The sequence below is a fragment of the Hyaena hyaena genome, unplaced genomic scaffold (genome assembly GCF_003009895.1).
Source record: "Hyaena hyaena isolate Hyena2069 unplaced genomic scaffold, ASM300989v1 scaffold_306, whole genome shotgun sequence".
Classification (NCBI taxonomy): domain Eukaryota; kingdom Metazoa; phylum Chordata; class Mammalia; order Carnivora; family Hyaenidae; genus Hyaena; species Hyaena hyaena.
The window spans coordinates 838,088-852,395 of NW_024080935.1; the positions used below are offsets into that span (position 1 = coordinate 838,088).

At 57.3% G+C, this 14,308-nt stretch overlaps 2 protein-coding genes across 3 annotated transcripts; both read right to left on the bottom strand.

Moving 5' to 3' along the window:
- Positions 1-102: 102 nt before the first annotated feature.
- Positions 103-7,152, bottom strand: PPP4C (protein phosphatase 4 catalytic subunit). Its single transcript, XM_039247867.1, has 9 exons — positions 7,098-7,152; positions 6,702-6,864; positions 3,408-3,459; positions 2,783-2,833; positions 2,482-2,583; positions 1,791-1,964; positions 1,572-1,698; positions 573-762; positions 103-487 (listed from the first exon to the last, which is right to left on the bottom strand). Exons 2-9 carry the CDS (start codon positions 6,797-6,799, stop codon positions 358-360), a joined length of 924 nt encoding a protein of 307 aa, XP_039103798.1. The 5' UTR covers positions 6,800-6,864; positions 7,098-7,152; the 3' UTR covers positions 103-357.
- A 1,984-nt stretch (positions 7,153-9,136) lies between these two features.
- ALDOA (aldolase, fructose-bisphosphate A) lies at positions 9,137-13,417 on the bottom strand. Of its 2 annotated transcripts, none has more exons than XM_039247825.1 (9): positions 13,245-13,417; positions 11,786-11,912; positions 11,489-11,700; positions 10,915-10,969; positions 10,621-10,781; positions 10,184-10,267; positions 9,895-10,069; positions 9,532-9,731; positions 9,137-9,443 (listed from the first exon to the last, which is right to left on the bottom strand). In XM_039247825.1, the coding sequence occupies exons 2-9, from the start codon at positions 11,895-11,897 to the stop codon at positions 9,348-9,350; spliced, it is 1,095 nt and encodes a 364-aa protein (XP_039103756.1). In that variant the 5' UTR covers positions 11,898-11,912; positions 13,245-13,417; the 3' UTR covers positions 9,137-9,347. The 2 variants fall into 2 exon arrangements, with proteins under 2 accessions (XP_039103756.1, XP_039103755.1); XM_039247824.1 differs by lacking the exon at positions 13,245-13,417 and adding an exon at positions 12,111-12,266.
- Between the last annotated feature and the right edge of the window lie 891 nt (positions 13,418-14,308).

Here is a 14,308-nt window from a genome sequence, read left to right on the forward strand (position 1 = left end):
ATCACTGCTCAATACCAATCAAGTCTGACAAACACCCAAAGAGCATTTTTCTCCTTTTATTAGAATTTTTCTTTCTCTCAAAATTTTTATCTAAAAACCAAAAAAAAAAAAAAAAAAAAAAGAAAAACAAAAAATTATTGGAAACTTCATGGTTCAAGTGGGGAGAAAGAAGAGAAGCATGGAGCTGAGGCTCCAAGCCTCTCCAGAAAAAGTCCTCACCCTCGAAGTGCCCTCTCTGGGGGGAGGTGGGGAGCAGAGCCGAGACAAGCCCCCGATGCCCAGCCTCCACCTGGAGAAGAGGGCAGAGTCACAGTGGTCCAAGGGCCGGAGGGGCTGGAGGGGCTGGGGCTGCAGGGATCACAGGAAGTAATCAGCCACGGGCTTCTTGGAGGGGATGCCCCGGGTCTCTTGGGGAGCAGCCTCAAAGATGATGAAGTCTTTCTGGAGGTGCTCATCCAGCTCCAAGATGGCTGCCACATTCCCACAGCTGGAAGTGGAGGGTGGTGGCGTGAGGGGAGTGGGTCATCCCAGAACCACCCCCTCACCCCCACCCCCTGGCCCAGGCAGCTTACCGGTAGCAGTAGTTGGGAGCCGACCACACAGTGAGCACAGTCTCATTGAAGTGCCACTTATAACCTTCCATCACCAGTTGGTGGGCGCGACAGATCATGTCAATGTCGTTGGCTGCATTAAACTGGGCCACCACGTCACTGCCGAACAGGTAGCCAGCTCCGCGGGGACTCACGCCCCAGCCTGTTGTGTCTGAGGCAAAGGAAGGTAGGGATGGGGGGAGAGGGTGTCCTCAAGGTTTCTCTGGTGCCCACCACCCTTCAAAAGAGAACATTCTGTCCCCCTCTCTCAGTCAGGCCCCTGAGGCAAGAACACAGGGCCCGAGTGCATTCTGGGAGATCCTGGAGACAGGACAGCAAATGCTGGAGCACATAAGCTCCAAAGGAGAAAGAATTTTCTGACAACTGGATCCACCCCATAATCGAGTGACCGTGGGATTTACTGGCCAAACAGGTGCACACACAAGTGAGAGGGGACACTCAGGACCTCGCTGGTCCAGCAGGTGTCAAAAAGGGCTGTCCTGGCCGCCCTGGGAGCAGCGGCCAGTCAGGCACGGCAGTGAGGGAGCTCTGGACTGGTATTTGGGAGACTCACTTTCAGTCTCGGCTCTGCTCTACACCCACTGGGGAACCCTATGAAACGAGGGAGATTCATAGGGCCATCATTCTCAGGGTGTGACCTATGCAGATGCCCCTTCACACTCAGGGGGCCAATGACCCTTTCCCCAACAAGCCTCTGAGTGATGAAATACACACCCGACCCCTCTCCAAGCTCGCAAGCACCAGCTACCCACATCCCTCCTTCTCTTCCTCCTGCTCCCCTTCCTCGAGGGGATCAGTTGGCGAGCCGGTCAAGCGCAGATGCCAGCAAGGACCCACCCCACGCTGCTCTTCCCCAAGCCTGCCTGGCCTGTCTCTTCAAAGGCACTTGCCTCAGCCACAGGACCCCCTCAGTCTCTTGCTGAACTAAGGGGAGAGCACCCCCACCCTGCCTGCCCTCACCTTCAGGGTCGGACCAGAGCAGGTCACACATGGGCCCGTCATGGGGCACCTCTTGCTTTCGGTCAATTGTCCGGATCTGGTCCAGGGTCTGGATAGAGGGGGAGAGGCCCCCATGCACACAGAAGATCTACAGAGGGACAAGGAAGGAGTGAAGGCCAGCTGAGCCCAGCACCTCTTCCCCACCCCTCCCACCTCTGGGGGACACGGCGGTCGGCCCACCTTGCCATCGATGATGGCCGACAGGCTGAGGTAGTCAAAGATCTCAGTGCAGTAGCGCCACACGGTCACTGAGCCATATTTGCGCAGACACTCGTCGTAGAAGCCGTAGACCTGGGTGATCTGGCGGCTCTCGTGGTTGCCCCGAATCAGGGTGATGCGGTCAGGATAGCGAACCTGGAGGTGGCCACCGATCCAGGGCTGGGGGCCGGCCTCCGTCCCTCCCTCCTAGCCCCACCTGCCGCCTGGCCACTACCCCAGCCCAGAGTCATTGCAAACCTCACAGGTCCCAGGCCCTCCTCCAGGGGATCTGAGGCTGACCCCTCTCCATCAACTACAACCTACCAGTTCCTCTTCCACCACCAAGTCCTTACCAAGACCCTCAGGGGCTCTGTCATCTTGCCCGCCAATGGATGCCACACCCAGGTGAACTCAACACCCCGCCACTTTCTGAACACAGGGAGGCTCTACTGCCTCCCCTCTAATGCTGCAGCTCCGCCTCCTCCTCCAGGGACCCCACCAGATGACCCCGAGTCAAGGAAAGCAGCTTGGCCCGTCCCCGTCCCCGGGCAAGCTGATCATCAGCAGGGCAGCTCAGAGCTAGGGGTGGATGGCGCAGGGGACTAGGGCAGAAAGGACAGACGGGCAGGTGGGAGGCGACCCGGGCGTGGGCACCGGAAGCCTGGGTTCCCACCTTAAGTGCCAGCAGCAGGAGGAACGTTTCGACGCTGTAGAAACCACGATCCACAAAGTCCCCCATGAAGAGGTAGTTGGTCTCAGGGACGTCGCCACCCACCTGGAGGGGGGTGGGGGGAACAAACATTTGCCTGATCCTGAACTGTCCCCCGCTGTGGCAGCCCCTGTGCCGGTCGAGGCTCTTCTTTCACAGAGGGCCCACCAAACCGGAAGCCTCTCACTCACACGCCACTCACCAAATTCAAAGCTTCCACTCTCAGTCCCCCAGGTCACCTTTCCTAGAGTCTCCCCACACTCACTCTGAACAGCTCCTTGAGGTCATAGAATTGTCCATGGATGTCGCCGCATACCTGGGAAGTGAGGAGAGCTGGGTGGGCACTCGCCCAGCCGGAGAGCCTCCACCCCCAGGGGCTGGCCTTCAGAACACCCACTGTGTTAGTAGCTCCTTATCGCTCCTGGCTAAGCCTGTACTTCTCAGGGCCAAAAATCTACGTACCCCAACTTCATCTGGTCTGAAATCACCCTCAACCCCACACCGAGTGCCAGCTATTCTAAAGCTGGGTCTTTCCAGCCAGATCTGTAGTTTCTGGAGGGCCTGGCCTTCTCCTCTCCGTGTTTCCCTCAAAGAACCCAGAATAAAATTACTAATGACATGGAAAACGCAGAAATGTGTGGAGTAAAATCGCTCACCACATTAAGAGTCTTTCTGCCCTGGCCAAGTGTAGCCCCCCCATCAGATCAAAAGACCCTTCCCTTAACATCCATTTCGTATAGCAAGGCTCCTCTGAAGATGGCAGAGGGATACATGGGGCGCTCTGGGCTCTCAGGGATGAGGGGCTGGCCTCTTGTGGCCCATGACATTAAGGGGAACGTCGCTGTGCCTAGAAGACCATGCTAGGCTCTGGAGGGACACACGGTACTCACTGTGACTGGCGAGTCCACCCTCTGTACGTTGCTCTCCTCTACCAAGATCTCTCTGGGGACAGGAGAAGACCAGGGTCACCACAGCCCAATTCCTCATCTTTTTGAAGGGAGGACAGAAGGTGGGCCTTGAACCTCTAGGGGGCAGGAGTGAGGTGCGCAATGCCCCCAGAGTGGGCTGACCACAGGCCTCCCAAGGACAACAGGCCAGAGCCCAAACTCTTGCTGCAGCATTCAAAGCCTTTCCAAGGAGGCAGTGGCCTTTCGAGCCGACCTTCCCTGTTGCCCTTTCACACATCTGGTGCTTTATTCCAGAAAACAGACCTGCTCTCCACACAGAGCCCTCTGCTCACACTACTCCCTTGGCCTGGGGCGCTCTGAGACCGTGCCCCCGGCCGACGATCCTCTCTGTCTGACACGGAGGCCCTCCCCAGACTGTCCAAAGGCACCCAGTGATCACACACACCTTCAAAGTGATGCGCTTTTTCCTTACTTAGAGGGACTGACAGCTTTGTTCTTTCATGCCTCCTTGCAGCGGAGTCTCCCACTTGAGAGCGTGGGACATAAAACCACTTTGGGTCAGCTACACCCACCCAGTGTAGGCGGTGCCACATATTTCAGATTTCGCCCTTGGCGATGACAGCAGCGGTGACCACTCCAGTTCACGCCATGCCCCAGGACCGTAGGAAGAGCTGGGCATCTATGACACGATCCAACAGCCACCCCCAAAGGCAGGCAATGCGATGATGCCCACTGCTCAGGTGAATAAACTGGCCACAGCCACACAGGCGGGACTTAAGCCGGGCAGCTGGCACCTTCACCTAGCTGCTCTGGTGTGGAGGGGCCCAGGCACTGGCCTTTTCCTGCCAGCCTCCTCCTAGGAGACTAGGGGCTCCCTGGGCTCTGAGAATGGGTGCTTTTACCTAGGTCCCTGAAGCTGCTCTCTATGAAAAAGGTGGCTCGAGGAAGTGCACTTGCTTGGCTTTCTGGGTGTGGGGGTGGGGGGAGGCCCTGGCAGTGACCTGAGGGCCATCCAGCAACCAGGCCCTCCCACTAGTACCGCATCTTGGGCCAAACATCGTTCCCCATCAGTTGCTTATGATGACCTCCCCAATGGACTCAGGGAGGTTCTTTTCCAGCTCATCTGACAGAGAAACCAGGGCTTAGAGGAAAAAAGGAGGCAGGGTCAAGGTCACAAAGGTGGGGAGTGAATGAACTGAATGCAGGAGCCCAATCTCCCATGAATCTGTGTCAGCCTCATCCACAGATTCCGGGCCCAGCCTCCAAGCCCAGCTGTCACTCACAGCACGCCACCTGTCCTCTCAGGGCTCCCACCTGCCCACCTTTATGTCCACAACAAATGCTACCTTTAGAGAGTGCCTGCCAAAGTGCCAGCCCGTCCCTACAGATGCAGAAGCTCATCTGAGCTCCATAATGACTTCAAAGACTTGGAGAGGCAGAATGACTTGGCCAGGATCACACTGTTTATAGGTGATGAAGCTGGGATGGATACTGAAGACCCCTGGATTCAAACCCACTGCTCTTTTACTGCGTTGATATTTTTAAGAGACCGAGTACAGGCCACATACTTCAGGCCTCTCTAGTTCTAAGGGTTTGAGTGTATGTACCCTGTGAGCAAGGTGAGGTTCCTGACACTTTCAGCCTTGGCCGGGCCCCTGCTGGGTCTCCAGGAGACCATGGCCAGATACAAAAGTTGTTCCCCACTTCAGAATGGGCGCAAGATAATACTGGCCAACTTGGGGCTCAGCCCAGTACTTCTCAGTTTCGGCTGGGCAGGACTCTCCCACCCTCAGTCCTCTATAGCTCCCCAAGGCTTTGTACACAGTCTAAGTGTCTCTGCTTGGCTGTCAATGGGCACGGAGTATAGTGAAAGATCTGAACGTCCTCTCTAACCAACTGTGAGACTGCAGACAAGACATTATCTTCTCTGAGACTCAGTTTCCTTTTCTGTAAAACACTCACGCCTGACCTGACTACTCCCCAGGGCTGCTGCCAAGAGCAACGGAGACGCAGGCATTAGCTATCATCACCACCAAATCAATTCAGGCCCTCTGGGCACGATGAGTCTAACAGGAAAAAGAACAGTGCCAGGCAATAATCGGTTTAAGCTCCTAAAAATGCCACTCCAGACAGAGGAAACGTAGTGCAAGCTGCCAACAGGAGTTAGGGGAGGCAGGTCAGTGATCTCCTTGCTGGTGCCCACACATCTCGGGGCCTCCGCTCTTGCTGTCATCCAACTAGGAGTCTCCTTCCTTCCTGGCCCTGCTCCCATCAGCTATCCAAATGATTTCCATCCTTCAAGGCCACCTTCTCTTAGAAGCATTCCCTGATGACTTCAGTCCATATCAGCAATGCCCTCTTCCTACACAGTAACAACAGTAGCACCTAAGGACTGTTCAGCACTTACGCTGTACCAAGGAACTATGCTAGGCTCACCCTAAGCACCAACGTCCTGACTTTTCACAACCATCTTATTAAGTGCTGTTACCCCCTACTCTACAAATGAAAAAACTGTTGGGGACCTCAAGATCACCAACACAGCCAGTAAGTGGCAGAGTTCACATCGCAACCAAGGACCATCACATTCCAAAGCCTGAGCTCCTAACCACCACACATCATCTGAATTGCCACAGAACTCAAGAACTGGGCCTCCCTTCAGGTCAGGCTTAACTCTACTCTGGCTTATCTGCTACCATTTCTTAGGCCCCCACACTGCACACGAGAGTGATCCAACTCCACCTTCTTGCTTTAAGGCCTGAAAAGGGGCAGGACACGGATCACTGGCTTCAAACTCCATCCCTTACTTGCCGGTTGACTCTGAACCTGAGAGTTCTCACCTGCAATGTGGGGATAAATACCACCCACTTTTAAAGGTTGTTCTTCGAATTAAAAGAATTTTATCAACCACAGAGTCTTTTAACTTTTCTGCCTGGAACTTCTGTTCTTGTTGACACTCCCTTTTATCATCTTATTTTTCAAGGCCTATCCCCAAAGTTCAATTCCTCCGAAAAACTTCTGTTCCCCCCCGACAGGTAAGGTTGGGTCCACGAGCTTCCTAAGTATTTTATAACTCTCTAACGTCACCGAAAACACATCACCTAACACTTTCGGTGTCTTTATCCAGGTCTGTCTTTTCCCAACAGGCTGGTTGCTGGAGGGAAGTGGCCCTATTCTGCTCCTCTCTGGGTAAGATTCCAGGATGAGCCAGGCCCCAAGTTCTCAGCTGGGTCTGCCCCAGACTGGAACCCGCTTGGGCAGCAAGGCCACCGGTCTCACCTGGCCTTAGCGCACAACGCCTTGACTTCGCTCTCTTTGATGAGCTCGCAGCGCCGCAGTTGCTCGATCTGCCGGTCCAGGTCGCTGATCTCCGCCATGGCCCACCCCCCCGGCGCGGGTCAGAGCCGGGGCCGCCGCCCCCTCCGCACCGCACAGGGGTCTCCTGGGGAAGGCGAAGGCAAGCCCGTGGATCAGAGTGTCCGTGGGGGTGCGGGGGTGGGGGTGGGGAGGCAACTAAATTCTGGACCTGACCGGGTCCACCCCCACCCCCTCCTCCCCTCACATCGGCCCCGGGCCCCCCAGCGTCCCACGGGCCTGACCGCTCCCCGCTAACTCCCGTCGAACCCCGCAGTCCCGCGCTCGGGACGGTGGCCCAGAGGGGTCTCAGACTATTACCGCCGCCGCGACTCCGGCTCCGGCTCCCGGACTCCCTGCCTTCCTTCCTCCTTCCCTCCGCTTTGGGCCGCCGCCACCGCCGCTTCTACTTCCGGCCCCGCCGCGGAAGCAAAGGGAGATCAGTTCCGCCGCGCGCCGGATGTGGCGTCATACACACCTTCCTCCCCTCCCACGCCGCGCCCTTAGCCCCACCTCTCGAGCTGAGGAATGGAGATGAGCCGAAGGAACCGGATGTGGGTAGCTTGCGGGCGGAGGTCGCCGGGGGCGCTGCGGAACTGCGCCGTGCGAACTGACGGATGCCTCAGTCCGCCCCCCACCTCCCATCTCTGTTAGAGAAGCAAGCTGCGCCGTGGTTCCGCTGTGTAACTTTGTTACTCGCTTTTATTTACCCTTTTGAGTCGGTCTCCCCATCCCTGAGGGTCACCCTTGCAGCCTCGGTGCTTAGAACGGGCCTGGCCCAGTAGGCAGCCCTAAACATTTGTTCAATGGCTGGAAGAATCCTGTCCAAATCTCCTTCCATGGCCCCAGAGAAATCGCTGCCGTAGAAGACTTCTGAAGTTAGAGGCAGAAAGGAGTCCACCTTTCCCACACCTACTTTGAGTCTCATTCAACATGACCTCCCTGATTCTAGAACAGTCCCCACACCCATCAGTTGCTTCCTATTGTCTATAAGTTTTACTCTCCCCCCACCCCCTTTTTTTTTTTAAGGGAATCCGTTCTAGTTTCTCTACCTAGCACACGTTCTGGAATTCACGGTTACTATCAAAAGCCCAACCCTCCCAAACTCGTATTTGCGGAAGTGACTGGTCTGTTAAGCATACCTGGTGATATCTGAGCCTTTGCACATGCTGCCCTCTTCTGAAAAGTCCTTTTTGCTATCTATCTCCTGTTGACCTTCAACTTTTATTTGCTTAAGACTTTGTTTCACAGAATGAGAGAGGCTAGGCACAGAAGTGAGGCCAACGTTTCGAGGCGACACTGGGAGTGGGGTTGGTTTTGTATATAGACAACAGATGGCAGATGTGTCCTGAAGGAAATGACCAAGTTCTTAACTCCTAGAAGGTCCTAGGTTAAGTCAGTTCTATGCACATCACTACGGGAATTCAGTAGATCCAGAGAGATCACAAAAGTCACGATTATTTTTTTTCTCCAGAAGGGAGCTCAGCCAGGAAAGGGCCCAGATAGGGAAGTTCGGGGAGGAAGCAGGACTCACTAGGTCCCTGGTTATAACCAGGATCTTTAACAGCTCAAAAGACCTGATGCACTTACTGCTAACAGCCCAGAGTGAGTGACTGGGAAAGGGTTCAAGGTATGCCAGACACGTAAGTATGTGGCCTTCATTCTGGCTTCATGGAATGCAATGTCTGCTTTGGCCCAGTTTTTAACCTGGAACCTGAGACCCACAGTTCTGTCTGTGGGTTGTTGGGATCGATTCGAGGTTCTTTTCAAAGGGTTCCACAGTCCAAAGAAGATTAACTAAGAAACCAGTTCTAACCCCATCTCCTGTTAGGATGGGAAAACAGACAAGCTCAACAGTGTAGATTAAGGACATATGCGTTAGTAATCTTGTCTCCATCAAGAAAGTGCAACCTCCAGCAGTTATGGCCTTAAGCAGGAGTTGGGAATAACAGCACCCACTCAGACAGATCACTTGTGTTGTGTCGTGTCGCATGGCTCCTAGCACCCAGGAAATGTTGGCTTTTGTCAGTGACTGTTTTTGTCACAGTGGCCTTGTACACCTGTGAGTTCTGGGTCTAAAAGTGAGACTGAGCCTAACAGTTCAACACCTACTCCCCAACTGTGAGCCTTATGAGGTGCTGCTGGTAAAAGGGGATGGGGACCTTATTCAGTAGGAAGAAAATGTCACAGGCAGGCTCTCTTCTTGAAGCCCTGGGCAAGCATAAAACAAAGCAAGAAGGTCCTCTCCCGACGCATTCACTTTTTTCCTGCCCAGGAAGGAAGAACAGAGAACGAGGGATCCTTCTTCTTCTAGGCTCTGCCACCTCCCCTGTCCTGAACACCAGACACGGACAGCACACTCCCCCTTAAATAGATGTTTATTGGCAGTGGGCTGGAAAGAGCAGTGGAGTTAGCATATACAGACAACACCACACACCAATGTCACGTGGGAGGCAAAAGTGATGGGAAAGAGCAGCCTGGAGCCCTGGGTGAAGCCCCCTCCCTCCAGATGGAGTGTGGGAGGGGGGCGGGGCCTGGAGTGTTGAGGGGGCAGCCTTAGGACACCTCCGCTTAGTAGGCATGGTTAGAGATGAAGAGAGACTCGCTGGCTGCGGCCCCAGCCTGACCACTTGGGGTGTACTTTCCTTGGCAGGCGAGGCTGTTGGCCTAAGAGGGGAGAGGAGCCAGAGTGAGGTCTCATCAGAATCCTGCCCGCCCGTCCGGGCACCCCGCCCGCCCCTCGCCCCATCCTTACCAGGGCTCGCTTGACATATTCCTCCTGGGCAGCCTTCAGGTTCTCCTTCTTTCCACCCCAGGCCTTCAGGGCAGAAGCCTGTAGGGCTCGGCCATAAGAGAAGGTCAGGGCCCACGGCTTCAGCAGGGGGCATTTGTTGATGGCGTTGAGGTTGATGGATGCCTCCTCCTCACTCTGGCCTCCAGAAAGGAAGGTGATCCCTGTAGACCAAGGGGGGAAATGGGGGGAAGTGGCTGTAGTCAGAGACCCAGGGACTGGCAGGAGCCCCCAGAAGCTGATCTGGAAGTCAGAGCAGATGGACGTAAAGATGGTGGGTGCAGTTCATCTACCTCCCAGAGGTCAAGAGGAGGCTGTGGGTCTCACCAGTGACAGCGGGGGGCACTGTGCGGCGCAGTGCTGTGACAGTTGCCATGGCAATCTCCTCATGAGAATATTTATGGGTGCAGGCGTGCCCTGGGGTTACCATGTTGGGTTTCAGCAAAGTGCCTTCCAGGTAGATGTGGTGGTCACTCAGGGCTTTGTAGACAGCAGCCAGCACCTGGAGCAGAGCAGGGCCAAAGTGGGTTGGGGTTGAGAGGAGGGGACAGGGGGCGAGTCCTAAGGTCCTTGGCCCAGCTGCCTGGCCACCACCCAGCCTAGGCAGGCAACTCACCTTCTCGGTTACATACTGACAGCGCTTCAAGTCGTGGTCCCCATCAGGGAGGATCTCGGGCTCCACGATGGGCACGATGCCATTCTGTGGGGTGAAAGACAGGGTGGCTGTGAGGCCTCCTAACCTGAAGCCCACTCACAGCTCTCCACAGCCAGCAGCCAAGATCTTATCTCCACAATGACAGAAACTCATGGCCTCAGAGCCCTCAGCAGACTGTAGGAGACCAGCAACACCCCCGAGACACCCACACCATCCCTATTCTGCCCCTCTTCTTCACTGAGCCCTTGAGAGTCCTGCACAGGCCCAAGCCTGATGCTTGGGGATCCAGAACAACTGCCCTGGGGGAGGTATCCTCGCAGATGGGCGGGCGGTGGGGTAGCTGACACTCTGGAACCCAATGAGGTGGGAGGTGGCGTGTTGGGGAGCCGCAGGCCCACCTGCTGGCAGATGCTGGCATAACGGGCCAGAACGTTGGCGTTTTCCATGATAGCAAGGGCTGAGGGGGTGTGTTCCCCGATCTTCAGCACACAGCGCCACTTGGCAAAGTCAGCTCCGTCCTTCTTGTACTGGGCACAGCGCTCAGACAGCCCATCCAGCCCTGGAGAGGAAACAGAACCTCAGAGCATGACGAGCAGAGGAGGGGGCAGGTGGTTCCCAGGCACCCTGGGCACCCAGAGGGTTGGCGGCCCCGGTGGGTCAGTCTGTAGGGCAGGGAGCAGAATGGTTCTCACCTTGGGTGGTAGTCTCGCCGTTTGTTCCTGCCAGGGGTACCACGCCCTTGTCCACCTGTTGGGGGTGGGGGTGGGGTCAATAACATAAGATAGGAGGAATGACCTCTAGTGCTCCACTCTGCCCCTAACTGTACTTAAATCTTAAGTGATAACTCACAGTTGCAAATCGGATCAATTAGTTATGCTATCGGAGCCTAGGAAGGAAAATACATGGGGAGGTTACTGGACAGAGCCTAGACTGCTACCACTTACTAACTCTGCGAGCCAGATACTTCATAGCCTTGAACTTCTGGGTCTTCATCTGTACAACAAGGGGGAAATAATTTGTTCTTAAGAGTTATAAGGATTAAAAATGCCAAGCAGGGGTCCCTGGCTGGCTCAGTCAATGCAGCATGCAACTCTCCATCTTGGGGTTGTGAGCTTGAGCCCCACACTGGGTGTAGAGATTACTTAGGGCAGAGTCCACTCATGTCCTCAGGCCCCCAACCCAATGTCCATCCCCCGGCCCACTACTCTGGATTTCTTTCCCCAAGATCCATCTCAAACCTCATATCCTGACACCCCACCCCCTCACCTTGATGCCCACAACGCCGCCCTTGGATTTGATAACTTGGGGGAAGGGACGCCCATCGTCTGTCTTCTGGTACAGCGTCTCGTGGAAGAGGATGACACCCCCAATGCAGGGATTCACACGGTCATCAGCGGTCAGCAGCAGCTGGCGGTAGAAGCGCCGGTTCTCCTCTGTGTTCTCGGTGCCGATAGACTGCAGCCGCTTGGCAATGCTCCCTAGAAGGGGCCAGCGTATAACGATAAGAGGATCAGCCGGTCCCCCTCAACCCTGGGCCCTCCTCCCGCTGTCTCCTGCCCGTACCAGTGGACTCATCTGCAGCCAGGATGCCCTTGCCCGGAGCCACAATTCGGTGAGCGATGTCAGAGAGCTCCTTCTTCTGCTCTGGGGTCAGCGCTGGGTATTGGTAGGGCATGGTGCCGGTCAGTTCCTGGACAAAGGAGGCAGATGGGGGAGGAATGGTTAGCGGGGTCTTCCCATGATCTCCCCACAAGCTGGGCCCCTTGACTGGAGGTCAGGACAAAAGTTCCCTACCTCCCCTGGTCCATACTGGGCAAGTCTTGGGGCACGTCCTATCCCCAAGCCTCCCCTACACCCAACTTCCCTATACTAGACCTGCCTCCTGTACCTTTCCTAACTCTGTCTCTTGCTGGGTGTTTCCCACCTTAGGGTGGGGTTGCGTACTGGCACCTGAGGTAATGCAATAGGCCAGAGCCATGGAAAGACGGGTCATGTAGAAGTCGGACCCTTCTGGCTTGCGCTCTGCCATGGGGTCACCTTGCCTAGAAGCAGAACCGAACCAGAGTATTTTAGAATTTAGAGGTCGTGTGTAAGGCAGAGGGGCCCAACCAGAGGACCCAGAGAAAGGAGAAAGTTCTGGGCTTCAAGTCCCACAGCAATCAAGGGCCAGAGTGGAGATTAGAATCCAGATCTTCTGACTGCTGTAGGGGATCCACCCAAGACTCCAGGGCTGGCCCAGGCTCCAAAGCCTCAAGGACATCCCAAGGTCAAGCTTCGCCTCCCAGGTTTGAGGGAGGGGTGTTAGGAAAAGAGTGTTAGAAAAAAGGGCAGGAGGGTAACAGGAAGCTGGGGAAAGGGAAGTAGAAGAAGCCCAGCCCGAGGTGGAGGAAAGGGGTAAGGGCTGCCGATCTCACTGTTCATAGAGGGTAAGAGAACTGTAGAGAGGCAAGCGCCCCACCCCTTCCCCCGAAAATGCTTCTGTCTGCTCTCGCGGCTGCAGCTGCTCCAGGCTCACAATCAAGGTCACCCGATAAGGAAAGACACGGAAAGTATTAACTGGGCATCAGGCGCCTCCAAGGGGTTTCCCCTCCTCGCCAAGGAGGGCCCATCTCCCACGGCAGGAACCAACCACGCTTTCGGAAACCCTGAGACAGGATTCGAGCTGGCCCCCACCCCTCGCTGCCTCTTAGGATCCCCGCAGAGGCCAAGGGGCCATAATCCTTTGCACCTGGGATCCCAACAAGAAAAGGAGAAAAGGAATGGCCCTTCATCTTGTCCTGCTTCCTCCTCCGCCATGACTCAGCGCGCGTAGTCGCTGCATTGCGCAGCACACCAAGGGAACTCAAGCTGGAGAGGGTTGAGGAGTCTGGGCTGGGAGCACGTATGTGGGAGGTAGTGGGGCGGGGGAGATGCTGGGACCGGGGGGGATGGGGGTAGGCTCCGACCCGGCACCCGACCGGCCACTGCCCCCAGGATCCTTCTCCAGGGTCCCTGACCTTCGCACACGGCGAGGGGCGCTCACCTGGCACGGGAGGGGGCGGGTTTGCGGGGTGCAGCGGTGGAGGACAGCGGGCCGGCGAGCTGACCGAGGGAGCGAACGCGGCAGTCGTCACCAACACCGTTCTGCGGCGCGTTCCGAGCGGAACACAGCCTATTCAGGTCCGGAGGGGGCGGCGCAGGGGGCGGGCGGGCGGGAGGGAGGTAGCGCCGGGCTTATAAAGGCACCGCGCCAGCCACCGCCGGGGTTTTTCCCTTGAAAGGGGGCCGGGAGCGCCCGGGCGTCCAATTGCAGGAGAGGAACGCTGGAGAGGCCGCCCCCGAAAGGCGAAGCCCGGAGGCGGTGCTTGGGCGGGGACAGCGCGACTAGAACACGATCCCTCCCCTCCCCCGGCCCCCTAGGACGTGACTCAGGCCACATCCTGCGGGTCGCCTGGGCTCTCCCCCCCCCCCCCCCCCCCCCCCCCCTTCTCTCCCCAGTTGGCGCGTTCTGGGGCGCTGTGACTCAGCCGATTAGGGCATTGGAGGAGATGGGGAGGGAGGTGGGGGGAAGAGGGTGCAAGAGCCTGAAAAGACGGAGGCTCCCCCTCCCGGATCAGGCCCAGCCGTGCGGGCCCGGGGCAGCCCCACCTTCCGGCCTGCGCTGATGCAGCGTGTGTCACACTGTGACAGAACCCGGAGGTTGGGCGTCTGCCGGCCTCGCCTGCAGGCTCGGCTTGCGGGCCCCGGCGCGCGGGGCCGCCCCTCCCTCGGTCACCAGCCCCGGCGGAAGAGCGGCGGGGGAAAGGGCGGCGAGCGGCTGCACCGGGCGGCGCACGACAGGGCGGCGGGGCTGGCGGGGGAGGGGGCGGAGGCTGGGCGGCAGCGGCTCCGGGTGGCCCGCCCGCGCGGGTGTGGGCGCCCCAGCCGCCCGGGTCGGGCTCGCGGCCCCGGAGGTACCAGCCTCGCCGCGTGTGCGCACGCCCTCTCGGCCCGGGCCGGCGCGGGCAGGGCTGCATCCCCCGCTGCCATCCACAGCCCGACTGCGGCGGAACCGGCCGGCCACCGCTCGCCCCAGCGAGTCTTGGGATGCGGCGCCACAGTCCCTGC